Raw genomic sequence first — 12072 nt, 5'->3', positions numbered from 1 at the left:
AATGATGATAGTGATGTCAGCTACAGTGCAAATGGTGATGATGATAAGAGTGGTCATGACATGACAATTGCGTCAAACATGATGGCTGTAACTTTGATGCTTTGGACGATATAATTGACGAGGGTAACACCAAAGATGACATCGCCAATGATGATATTCTCGATCCCAGTGACGCCTATATTAAGTGTTGACGCCTTATTTTCGAATTTATTATTATTATCGCCATGGTGGTCTTCTATGTCTTCCTAAACGTCGTTGACGTTTTCATCCATGTCGTCATCACTTAAAATTCGATCAACATAATGAGAAGAGAAATCACAGTGCAACAGCACAAACACATAAAAAAAAAGAAGACAGAAGGAGAAAAGAAGACTGTTTTCCTACATTAGTGATTAATATAGATCAGCACTTGAATGAGGCCTTAACCCTACTCATCCATACAATCACATAGGTCAAACAGCATAGCCATACACAATCAACCATAAAGAATAATCCATGGACAGGCAGTCGTGTCGTCAGTAAGTATAAGTCGTCATTTACCAAACATTAAAAAAAAAAAAAAAAAAAAAAAAAAAAAATCCAACAAATAACCAAACCCTTCAAAGTTTCCTCTTGAAGTGTTACCCACCTATACTCACTCCCTTCTTTCGGCGTTTCCTTCATTTATAAACTCAGCGAAACAGACCACCCCCCTTCGGATTTTGTCCCTGTGTACGTGTGAAGAAAAAACAATCAATTTTGGCACAAGACTAATCAGTATGCTGAATTAATATAGGTTTGCGAAATGAATGGCAAAGTGGTCGCTGGTTCTGATTCTAATTGATTTGAGCCTATTATTTATTCTTTACATGAATTGCTCCTATCTTTGTCTCATCTAGGCACTAGCTCGTGATTTAGTTATCGATGGTAATCCCAGATAAACCATGATACACGTAAATACGTCTTTGAATCAGGTGCAGTTCAGGACATTGATACCGCACAAAAACCTTGTCAAAGAATCTTGATATACATCTAGCGTTGCCTATAGTACAAGCCACTTGCCTCCGTAATTTCGTGTTTATTTAATTATTCTGTCCCTGATCGCTTCTTATTGAAGGGGCGATCGTAGAAGCTTTGAAGGGGGCTAATTCGATTGGAAATTAAGATTTTTAGGGCCCTTTTTAAGTAAAAAAGAATTGGAAGCCAACCAGTCCCCTCCAAACCCCTTTTGTGCTTAACTTCCAAAGATTCTATGACTACTCTATCATTAAAGCACCATGGACAGTGGAAGTGGTATCTGATTGCTTGAATTGGTGGAAGATCGAAGTGGAAAGTCAATCAAACATGTCTATCTTTAAACAATGAGGAAAACTTAGGAGTTTGGTATTTAATGAAAAAGATCTCCATGTAGAGTTATATATTTTTTGGTAGTAGTGGTTGCCAAATATGAAAAGAAAGTTGGTGCAAAATCAGCACAAACAAGTTAAAACAGAATGTTCCCAAACAGCTTAAGAAAGTAAAGTTTTCCTTTGAAGGTGTAGTTGTCTTTGGAAATCGACAGATAGTGGATAGTTTTACGGATGAAAAGTATTGTCAGGTTTAACTAATAAGTTTTCGCTGGTTATTTGTACGGTTCTACGTAGCAACGCTGTCAAAAACTTCATAACATTGAAACTATCGAAGAAAAAACTTCCAAAGGTCGCCATTTTAGAGTATGAATTGACCAAGGCCGTATCCAAGGGTGTACGGGGTTAGAGCCTTCTTCCCGAAATGTTTGTCTGACTCGTAAAAAATGTAATAAAAGGGCCCCCCTCCCGCCCAAAAAAGTCCAGGGCAAAAATATTTTGATTTCGATGTTCTTGGTGATTTAATAATGGCAAAGAACAATATCACAGAAAGTGAAGACAGAAAATGAACATGCCTTTCTTTTTTTTATGCTGCTTTAAGACGTTGTTTCAATCCTGTATAAACCAAACATTGTTCTACTCAATTAAATAGTCGTAATAAATAATCATTATAAAAGATTTATGGGTCTAATTTCAACAAAAAAGGAATTAAACAGTTATGAATAGGTTTTTTAATCCGAGGCGGCATACCTTGTGATTTGTCACCAGTGATGTCGGAATATTTAGTTGATTTTTAACAGGGAATAGTCAAAGGAGACATACGAAATTATCATGTCTTAGGGGTTATTATGCAAGGGGTTACAAATTAGTTTGCTCCGTGTACACCTTAAGGGTTGAAGGAGAAGCGGTATCAATGATGTTAAAGGAAATTAGTTTTTTTTTGGGGGGGAGGCATCGAAAAAATTTAGGAGTTATACAAGGGGTTACAAATTAGCTTACTCTGTGTACTCCTTGAGAGTTGAAGGAGAAGCAGTATCGATAATGTTAAAGGACAGTAGTTTTTTGGGGGGCTGAGACAGAATTAAGGCTTGGGAGGCATTGATAAAATTTTGCTCCTTCATCGGCGTTTTTCGCCCCACCGACCCTGTAATTAGTGAAGGTTTGACCGTTTGGGAAGAGGCACATGTCCCTGGAACCACACCGTGGATCCGCCTCTAGTAGAATTGGTCCTCTGTATGGTGGTATAGAGGAATATAGTGTATGGCCAGGGGGATATTCGGAGCTACGAAGTCTTGTCCATCTGCTACATGTACATGCAATAGGGAAAGACAACAGATACAATTATAACGTCATAAGAATGATTATATCTGTTAAAGTTCTTGTCCCTATGCGTTTTTTTTTAATTAGCATTAAAAGTTGCAACGCTTGTTTAATGCCTTTGGTGAATTTCGAATAAGGCAAATAAAGTTTAACTGGTTATTATATCTGTTTATCCTTCAAACCACTGACGGTCAACTTTTTTCATTGTGATGTATAAGAATCTAAAATCAAGTCGAATTGATATTTATTTTCTTTATGCGTTAGTATTTTAATTTAGTGTTTTGTTTCTTTTTTAAAGATTAAATGGTGGGGTTTATATTGAGCTCACCGTGGAAAATTTCCACGTAATATAGCACGTTTAAATTTCCACGTTTAATATAGAACTCTTTCGTCTTACTTTCAAAATAAAAAATTCAGTGATTCTTATTTGTGCAAGGGTATTTGCATGATTTATCATGATTAGATCGGTAGCTGCTAAATAGTAAAGAACAAACCACGGCCCATAGTAACCAGTTTAAAAACCGCGTTAAAAAACTGGCTGGTGAGAAAAAATTACTATTTGTGTCTGATTTAGGAATGATAACTATTATCTCGATTAATCTTAATAGTAAAATGAAATTTCTATATTTTTTGGGGGGAGGGAGATTTCGAAAAATAACCTGAATCCCCTAAGAAATGACGTCAAATCGAGACAAAAAGTAAAGCATTTGAATGGCCATGGTCGAAAACATTATACAGGAAATTTACAGTCCCCTGGCTTGAAGAGCAAGGGAAGTCACTTTTTTGCTTTAGTAGCTCTGATATGTCCTCTTTTTTTCTTCATTGCTAGTGGGGCACTGGAACATTACAGAGAGGTGTTTAAGGGCTCATTTCATGTTCTAAATTTAATTGCTTGCTAGATTTGTTGCTATATAAAAGGGATAAAAAGCTGTTCTTCTATGTAAATTCTTTTCAAGTAGATTCATTATGAACATTATTATTATGCACAATTATTTATATGATGAAAACTTGTTCAAAAAAGATCGCCTTGAAAATAACTACACGATTATTTTTGTCCATGCGAAGTTTCCCTGCAAGGCATTAATATGGTTCTAATAGATTGGCTTTGTCGCCGTTTTTAGAATTGATTTATTAAATCATTTTTGTTTCCAAAATCATAAAGTTGAAAATGAGATATTGGACAATCTTATAAGCATCATCAACCACTGTCCTTATAATGTGGATTTGATTCTAAGAAATAAGTTACTAAGATTGTAGATAATTTTTTCAACCACGTTGGCCTGCCATAACACAAAAAATATAAAAATGGGGCTTTTAAGGCCAAACAAAAACGCTGAAAAACAAAGCCAATATATCGATAGGATAAACGTCTCTCTTTTTTGGCATTTCCTCGAAAACCATTTTGTTTGCGCTGAAGAAGGGAGGCGGTTGTCCTCCCGAAATATTCGCTTTATTTTTCAGTATTTGCGTTTGGCCTTAAAAACCCCGTTTTTGTTTGTTTTTTCTTCATATTAGTAAGATTATCTTAGGCTTACGATTTGAGGTATAATGTTTTAACGATAATGTAAAATGATTATGTTTAATGAAATACCTATTTTTTGTTTTTGTACTGTGTCCAGATAGTCAAAAGTAAATTGCAAGTAAAATGAACAAAAGTAAATTGAGATGTAGCGGTCCTGACACCTTCGCTGCTAGGAATTGAATGCGGCGTTCAACAATCTTGAGTCTCAGAAACGAATAAAACATGGATAAGCATTCATCTTCCTGGAGGAAAAAATCTTTTAGCTTTAAGTCGTGCCTCATCTCCCTCCCTTACACTAGAAAATCTCATAAATCTTTAAGAAACTATTAATATTTTAAAATTTATATTTTAAGAAATGTACGGACCACGGGTCTTTTACAGCCTAAAACGTTCTCACGTCCCGTCGAGGGCGTGCGAGTCACTAAGGTTTTTTCTTGGGGAGGAAACCCGACCCGACCCAACTCTGCCGACCCGGCTAGAGGGTTGGCAGAGTTGCTGTCTTGTGTTAGGACTTAGCTTTATGCTTGTCTTTGAGGATTTACTGGAATGACAATTAGTTTTCTAATCTCAATTGGTTTTCTACTTTTCTTTGTCTCCTATCACAGCTGTGCCTGTTAAAGTTTTTCAGTCATCTCATGAAAACCGTTTAGTCATATCAGCATGCCTGTCTCCAGCCCTATTCGATAGGCTTAGATGATTAAATAGCAGATGAATTCTTATAGCTCGCCGCAAAGAATCTACATCGGGGTTTTGCTCCTTCCAAAATATTGATCCATCAATAGATAAAATATTTATTTCAAAAAAAGTCTCTCACAAGCCCGAAGGACCGAATTTGCATTTTGGAATCATAAAACCAAAAAATAAAAATAAATACAAATTATAAAAATAGCACAGCAACTAAGAAACTGGCCTAAAAATGCCAAAAACAATAATTCAAAAAGGCAAAGCCCTTCATTAGTAAAGTGTGGCAAAATGCTAGAAAGTTAAAAAGGTAAAAACTAAAACAAAACTAAAAAAGAGTGAGATAAAATTAGCTTTGAAAAGGTTTAAAAGAGAACATATAAACAAGGGCGAGGGAACAAAAGAATCAAAGAAACATAAAACTTGGGAATCATCAGCACAAAAAAAAAAAACAAAAAAAACTAACGGTTTATTTTATCAGTAATGAAGGGGACAAAGGTTTTTTTTCACACCTGGAGGTTAAGCAACGGATGGGGGAGAAGATAGGAACGGGTTCAGAAAAAATATGTGGCGGGTGGTGTCTGGATGGGGAGTGTCTTTTTGGGAAAATCTTTTCCGTGCCAAGATTTATTATTGTATTTTTTGCAAAGCGGAGGAATAACGTTCCTCTCCTGTGCTCAAGAGTTTCCAGCTTGGCCTGTTTTAGAAGGAGGGAGTATGGTACCTTAGCTTCTGAAAAAATTATTCTTGGGACTCTTTTTTGAATGGATTTAATATTTTCTGATTCATCACGAGAGATGCCAGGATGCCAAACTGGATTAGCATATTCAAGAAGCGGGCGGACAAAGGAAGTATAGATCCTTAAAGAATGGGAAGGGGGACGTTAAATTTATTCAAGAGTTTAAGGAGAGACATGGACGCATTAGCACTATGGACAATATCTTTAACCTGGATATCCCACTTAAAATTAGAGGACATTGTAACCCCAACATTTAAAGGAAGACACAGAAATATATGCGGGATAGAGTTGAGGAAAAGTGGTTAGGTTTTAAGGAAACATATTGGGATTATCATAGATTTATAGGAGTTTACTCTCATGTCTAAGTCTGCAGCGCCATTTCCAATATCACCGAGGATGCTCATAGGGTTGTTAACTAAGTTTCGCTAGCAGGTTTCAACAACCGTTAGGTCATCCACAAATTTCCATCTGTTGGGAAATTCCTTAGCAAGGCTATTTGTCATAACAGAAAAAAGGAGGGGGCCTAGAATAGTTCCTTGGGGTGCCCCACTGTGGATAGGGAGGGGACTGGAATAATGATTCTGATATTCGTCTAGCTGTCATCTATTTGATAAAAAATTGGCAATCAATTTAACCAGGAAAGAATCAATATTTAAATCAGTTACAAGCTTCTCAACTAAATTATTGTGATTAACAAGATCAAATGGTTTTTGAAGGTCAATGGAAATTAAATTTCGCCAGCAGGTAGGTTTTTCGAGAATTTTCCCAATTGAGTCAATGAGAAAAACAAGGTAATGAGAAGTAGAAGTGAATTGATGTTCCCGAATTGTCTCTGTCAGTAAGAGGTAGGATTTTCTCCTTTAGCCAATCTGGAAGGAATCCTTCATATAGTTTAGGGAATATAGGAGTGAGTGAAATAGGATGAAGACCTTCAAAACCAGGTTTTCCGTCTTTTTCAAAGGGACTATTAAACCCTGTTTCCAAATTTGTGGATATTGGCCAGACTCAGTAACCTCATTGAAAATAACAGACAAGGGCTTTGAGAGAAAGTCACTGAAAGCACTAATTAGAGGAAACGGGATATCTAAAGGGTAGACACTAGTTTTCGTAGTTTCCCAAATCTTCTTTCAATCTCAGACGGAGATAGGGAGGGGAAAGCAGGTGGGAGAACACCAGTAAGTAATTGATAAGACAATGCCGGAATGCTCTAGACGATGGAAGCAAGGAATTTGTTAAAATTATTAGCAATAATTTTCTGGGGATTCAGGTTAATAAATGAAGCGGGTCTAGGCTCCTACCACACAACTTTTTTGCCTCGGAATACCAATGTTTTAGTTTATTGGTAAATAATTCTTTGGCCTTATTCTTGTAGTAGGATCGGCCAAATTTACGTATTTCCTTTTTAATAGCTTTTCTTAGTTTATTAGTTTCATCCAGTTTACCATTTCTGAAACGATTAAATTGTTTTCTAATTAGCGCTTTTATGGGTTGATTAATGAATGGTTTGTCACTGGAGCACTTTTTAAATCTTTTTTTCGATAGGTTGGTTAAATGTTTTGAAGAGGGCGGTTTAGCCCTATAGCTAGATAGTGATCTTGAAACGTATTTCACTAGTTTTTGTGCTCCAAGTGTCTTTGCTTTCCACTTTCCCGTTTTAACTTTCCAGCGCTTTTTGAAACATTTGACCAAGCAGAAAGCGTTTCCGAAAATCTTGCCAAAACCGCCCTTATGCCCGTGTTTCAACTGTTTGCAGGTAGACTGGTGGTAACCGAAAAATATGGGAAAGCGAAGACACTTGGAGTATAAAAACTAGTGAAATACATTTCAGGATCACTATCTAGCTATAGGGCTAAACCGCCCTCTACACAGGTATAGGTTATGGAAGGTATTAATATAATCTACGTTGATCAGCATTTATGCTAGAAAATACAGTTGGTGCTTGAAATACTTCGCCTATTTCTACCTGGCCTCAGGTGTATTTGTGTTAAAGAAATGTTGATAAAAGACTTTAAGGAACTAGTAATGGCAAATCAGATGAGGCTTTAAGATAAAGAAAAAAGAAACAACGTCAGTGTCATCTAGTTCAGCTAGCGCTATGAGGGCTGTAAGAAAAAGAATAAGAATGACATCAACGCCATCTAACTCAGCTAACAAAATCCTAAGGCTTTCTATGCTGTTTAAATTTTACTTGGCAGGGGAGGCTACTTCCCGTGGGAATTAAATCGTTTACAATTTTCGCTAACAAAATTCGGACACGTACTTTTCTGTGGTACTGGTTATTTTCAGTTACTCTTCCACCCTGGTTAAGTATCATAGATTCGCTTCTACCCAGTTTGCTAGTTCATTTAGCCTAGAAAAGTTAGTCACCCCGCACCTCAATTGCACACCATCTGTCTTTTGCTATGATCTTGTACATTCATTTTCATTGTTGGAATATGTTGTCCGTTAATACCTGGCAACTACTCCTGAATAGTGGTTTCAGAGTGAATACCTGTGACGTGTCTCAGGTGTAAATCTATACATGTATTGGATTTATGACTCTTTTTGACTACTAAGGCCCTTGCGTAGGTCCTGCACTGTGTCGCTGCAACTGGGTTTGAACTCTGGGTCCTTTATTACTAAGCTGAGATCAAAGCCACTGCGCCATCACATGACTTGTCTCAAGTATATCTAAGTACTTGTCTTTTTAAACGGAAATTGGAAAGTAAAAAGGGAATGGACGACTAACTTTTAAATAAGACAATCTAAAATTTCATACAAATACATGGTAAATATTTTGAATAGAAATTAGGTATTGTATGCTTAGTTTATTATGCAAACTTAGTTTAGGATGTATTTTCACATCCTAAACTAAGTTTAATAACAGAAGAGTTAAAAAAAAAAAAATTAAACATACAACAAATAGTCTTCTATAGCTAGAAATAAAGTTCTGTGTGTCCATTCGAAATTTCCGATATCCATTTATATGGTAGTTTCGCGCCCTCATGTTTCCAATTTTTTATTTGTTTTTTCGTAAAAGCCTAGTTTCCTAATGTTCCTTTTCTTGCTTTTTGTCTAAATATGACAAGTTTGCGTCAATGTAAAAAAATAGTTTTTTCCTAAACGTATTCCAAGGAAGCCATATCTATATTCTGAAAAGTAGTGCTGTATACCCTGTTTAAACAGATATACCCTGTTTATACCCTGTTTAAAAGTAGTGCTGTATACTAGCAGGGTTTTAAACAGAGGCGTAATTTTTTCAAAATAATGGGGGGGGGGGAGTTGGAGCCAGTTTTCCTGAACCAAGTGGAAATGACTGTGGAACCTAAAAAATGAGCCGTTTCTGTGGATACTTCAATTAAGCAGGCTTATTTTAGTTTTAGACAAGGTTTTTGAAAAAAAAAACAACAACTCAATTTCATTATTTGTATGTTTTCATTTGTATGTGTATTGGGGTTGTAAGCCCAAACAAGCTTTGCTTCGCTTCGGGCCATTTGCTTGTTTTGTTTATTTATATTAATAAACCCATCTTGATCTATCTTAATTTCAGCTGGGGGGGGGGGGGCAAAGTGAGGCTAGCAAAGGGTAGTCCCCCTCTTTGCCCCTTAGCAAATTAGGCCCCTGGTGTTGAGGTGACTCGAAGTAGCGCATGAATAGTCTGCAGGGTGTATTTCAGGAATCAATTGTTATTATCAATTTCATTACCGTCATTAATCAATTATTATCTTCGTCCTGAAATGGCTGATAACTATAAATTTAGTTCCGTAAATGTGCATTATAAGATACAGCCCTATATGGATATTGTAAGCATAAGGGGCTAACACTTCAGCTGCTTCTTCACTTGGAATGCCTTTTTTTTTTTGAAACCAAAATTATTAATTGCCATTAATGATAGTTGTCTTCTATAATCAACTGTGCCAGTTCACGGAAATATATGAGGAGGGGCAAGAATTTTTTTTCGGTTTTAGTAAAGTGAAGATGCAAAAAAGGTATTTTTCAATATCTAGGTTGAAAGGGTTTTTTCCATTTTTTTTCTATTAACAATACTCGAAAAGAAATATGTTTCTCAAAATAGTGCCCTTCTTGCAATTGGCGTCACTCTCGAAACACACCTATAGTTTGCACTAAGGTTTCGAGAAAACAATTAAATTAGGACATGATACCTCTTACGGAAAACTTAGTCCCAAAACTATTTTAGTCCCAAAAAGTCTGTTTTAACATTAAGAAACTGTGGAATTTATCAGGTTCTTTGGACGATATTTTTTCTAAAAAGTGGTGACAAATGGTAAAATATTTTAGAATTAAATTTAACGGCCGTTATGTGAAAAGCTTAGGTTCCACTAAATTCTAATTTACCTGATTCTTTTAGTTTAACTAATTCTGAGAAATAGGAATACTTTGAAAGCGTTTTCAATCAATAAATGAAATTAGTTGCAATTTTGGTAATGTATTTTGCCTTAGTGTAATGGATATGGCTGGAAATTATTGCTGAGGTTACTCATCTTTCAGAGTTGAGTAATTTGCAAATTTTCTTTTTCTAGAGTCCGTCAGCGAAATTATAGAAGGAAGTTATGGCAAAGCAACACGTCAAATTATCTATGCAGTTTTTACAACACCCGAAAATTCTATCAAGGGGTCAGCTGTCTGTGCTTTTGATTTAGAAAACTTAAAAGCTACTTTTGAAGGAGCTTTCAAGGTAATATACTGTAAATATGAGACTGTTTATATACCATGAAATTAAAACTAGAGATATATCCCAAAAGATTGTAGATTCAAAAATAAAAAGTCCGTTCTCAAGCGCTAAGCCCAATAACGCTGAAATTACATAGTAAGCTCGTATATATAAGTAAGTAATTAAGACAGCACTAGACACATCAGGTTCAAACTGGCGGTGCTGATCTCCGTTTTGTGAACCTTCAGCCAGAAAGTGCAATGGGAGATTGGGGACCAACCATCATGTTCTTTCACACGCCCTTCATGCTTACCTTCCCTAGATTTCTCCAATTACTTATTTAGAGCTGGGTCAACTCTGGCCGAGCCCACATAGTCACGCCCTTGATCCCTGTCTAAATCAAAACCCAATAATTAGCTTCGCTTGGGATCGAACTCGTGCCCCATGGACAAAGAGTTCTGAAACCAGCGAGCCAACCACTTAGCTAGGACTGAAATTGGCTTAGCAGGACGGACACATATATTAGCTATGATTTTAAATAGGTTTTGTGTGCATGATTACCAGCTAAAAGCCCTGTTCTACAATAGACCTAAGAAAGAGAGAAAAAAAACTTGGCAAGTACTTTTTTTTGTGAGGATTGAAAAAAAACAAAAAACATTTTAATCCTTCCCCCAAACATAAAATTCTAAGTCCGCTACTTTCGGGATGAACTTAGATGCGTTTGTCAAAGATGTTAAATTTTTAGCTTTTATCTCATTCCTCTTTTATAACCTCTTGCACTCTACCAAGGTCTTGTCGTTAGCCGTTTAAGGTCAAATAAATACCTCTTGGGTATTTGTATTTATTGTTATCTTCGACTAAGACTTTCTATCCGAAAACGATATAGATGGCAGAATAATCCTTTTTTCTTATTGTAGCAGCAGATTGGAAATAACTCTCTATGATGAATTTATAATGTCTAACTATCGTCATGGTAATAAATAGTGAGTAAAGAGCAACCATTTTTAATAACAAATGAAACTTGAGAAAACGGGCTTTGAAAACCGTGCTTGACTGAACTGAATCTACTTTTATATACTGATTCAAAATATTTAATCTTTGTTATGTTGAAAATTAATAAGGAAAAAAAAATCTTTAAAAAACCTATTATCATAAATATCTTTAAAGTATTTTTGAAAAGACAGCATCTCTAAAAAAGACGGCGATCCTGGTGAAAATTACGCTGTCAAATACGAATGGACAAAACATTAAAAAGTAGACTGTTAAACAGTGGCGTAATTTTATCAAAATCTCGGAGAGGGAGGGGGGGGGGAACTGGGGCCAATTATCCCAAATCAAATGAAAATGAAAAATGAGTCCTATATAGGCAAAGATATTCTAAAGAAAACTGACCTGTATCTCTGGATGCTTGAACTATGTAGACATCTTAATTTTGACAAGCTTTTTTGCAGAAACTAAATTTCAGCTAGTGGGGGGGGGCTGAGGTCTGGGGGGCAAACTTGGGTCAGGAGGGGGCAATTACCCCCTGCCGCATTATAAATGACACCCATGCTTTTGAAGCCCAAATTGTCGGTACCTAAGTATATTCGTGGGCGAAATTTATTTAGACTCAACGCTAAAGAAAATGGGTGCTGACGTGGCTGCAGGTCCCATCCTATTGCAAAAAGATTCATGTGTCAGCTGTAAGTTTCCGTTCGAATAATAATATTTTTTACTGAAGGGGAAGGGAGGTCAAACCAACCCCATCATCCCCTCTTTAAAAAATAGAAAAATATATGATTTTTATTTGAAATTTAAGACACTTACCCATTAACTTTTAATACACATATCTTTC

The 12072-nt window shown here is 36.1% G+C and overlaps 1 protein-coding gene across 3 annotated transcripts in view; it reads left to right on the top strand.

Moving 5' to 3' along the window:
• Positions 1–12072, top strand: part of LOC136037921 (semaphorin-1A-like) — a 233001-nt gene that overhangs the window by 157892 nt on the left and 63037 nt on the right. For all 3 annotated transcript variants that reach the window (XM_065720778.1, XM_065720777.1, XM_065720776.1), the window contains exon 10: positions 10108–10262. In XM_065720778.1, coding sequence (XP_065576850.1) covers positions 10108–10262 — 155 coding nt within the window. The remainder of the gene's footprint in view (positions 1–10107; positions 10263–12072) is intronic.

The sequence above is a fragment of the Artemia franciscana genome, chromosome 17 (assembly GCF_032884065.1).
Source record: "Artemia franciscana chromosome 17, ASM3288406v1, whole genome shotgun sequence".
Taxonomy (NCBI): Eukaryota; Metazoa; Arthropoda; class Branchiopoda; order Anostraca; family Artemiidae; genus Artemia; species Artemia franciscana.
The sequence above is the reverse complement of the archived record's forward strand: the minus strand, read 5'-3'. Positions and strand labels throughout refer to the sequence as shown.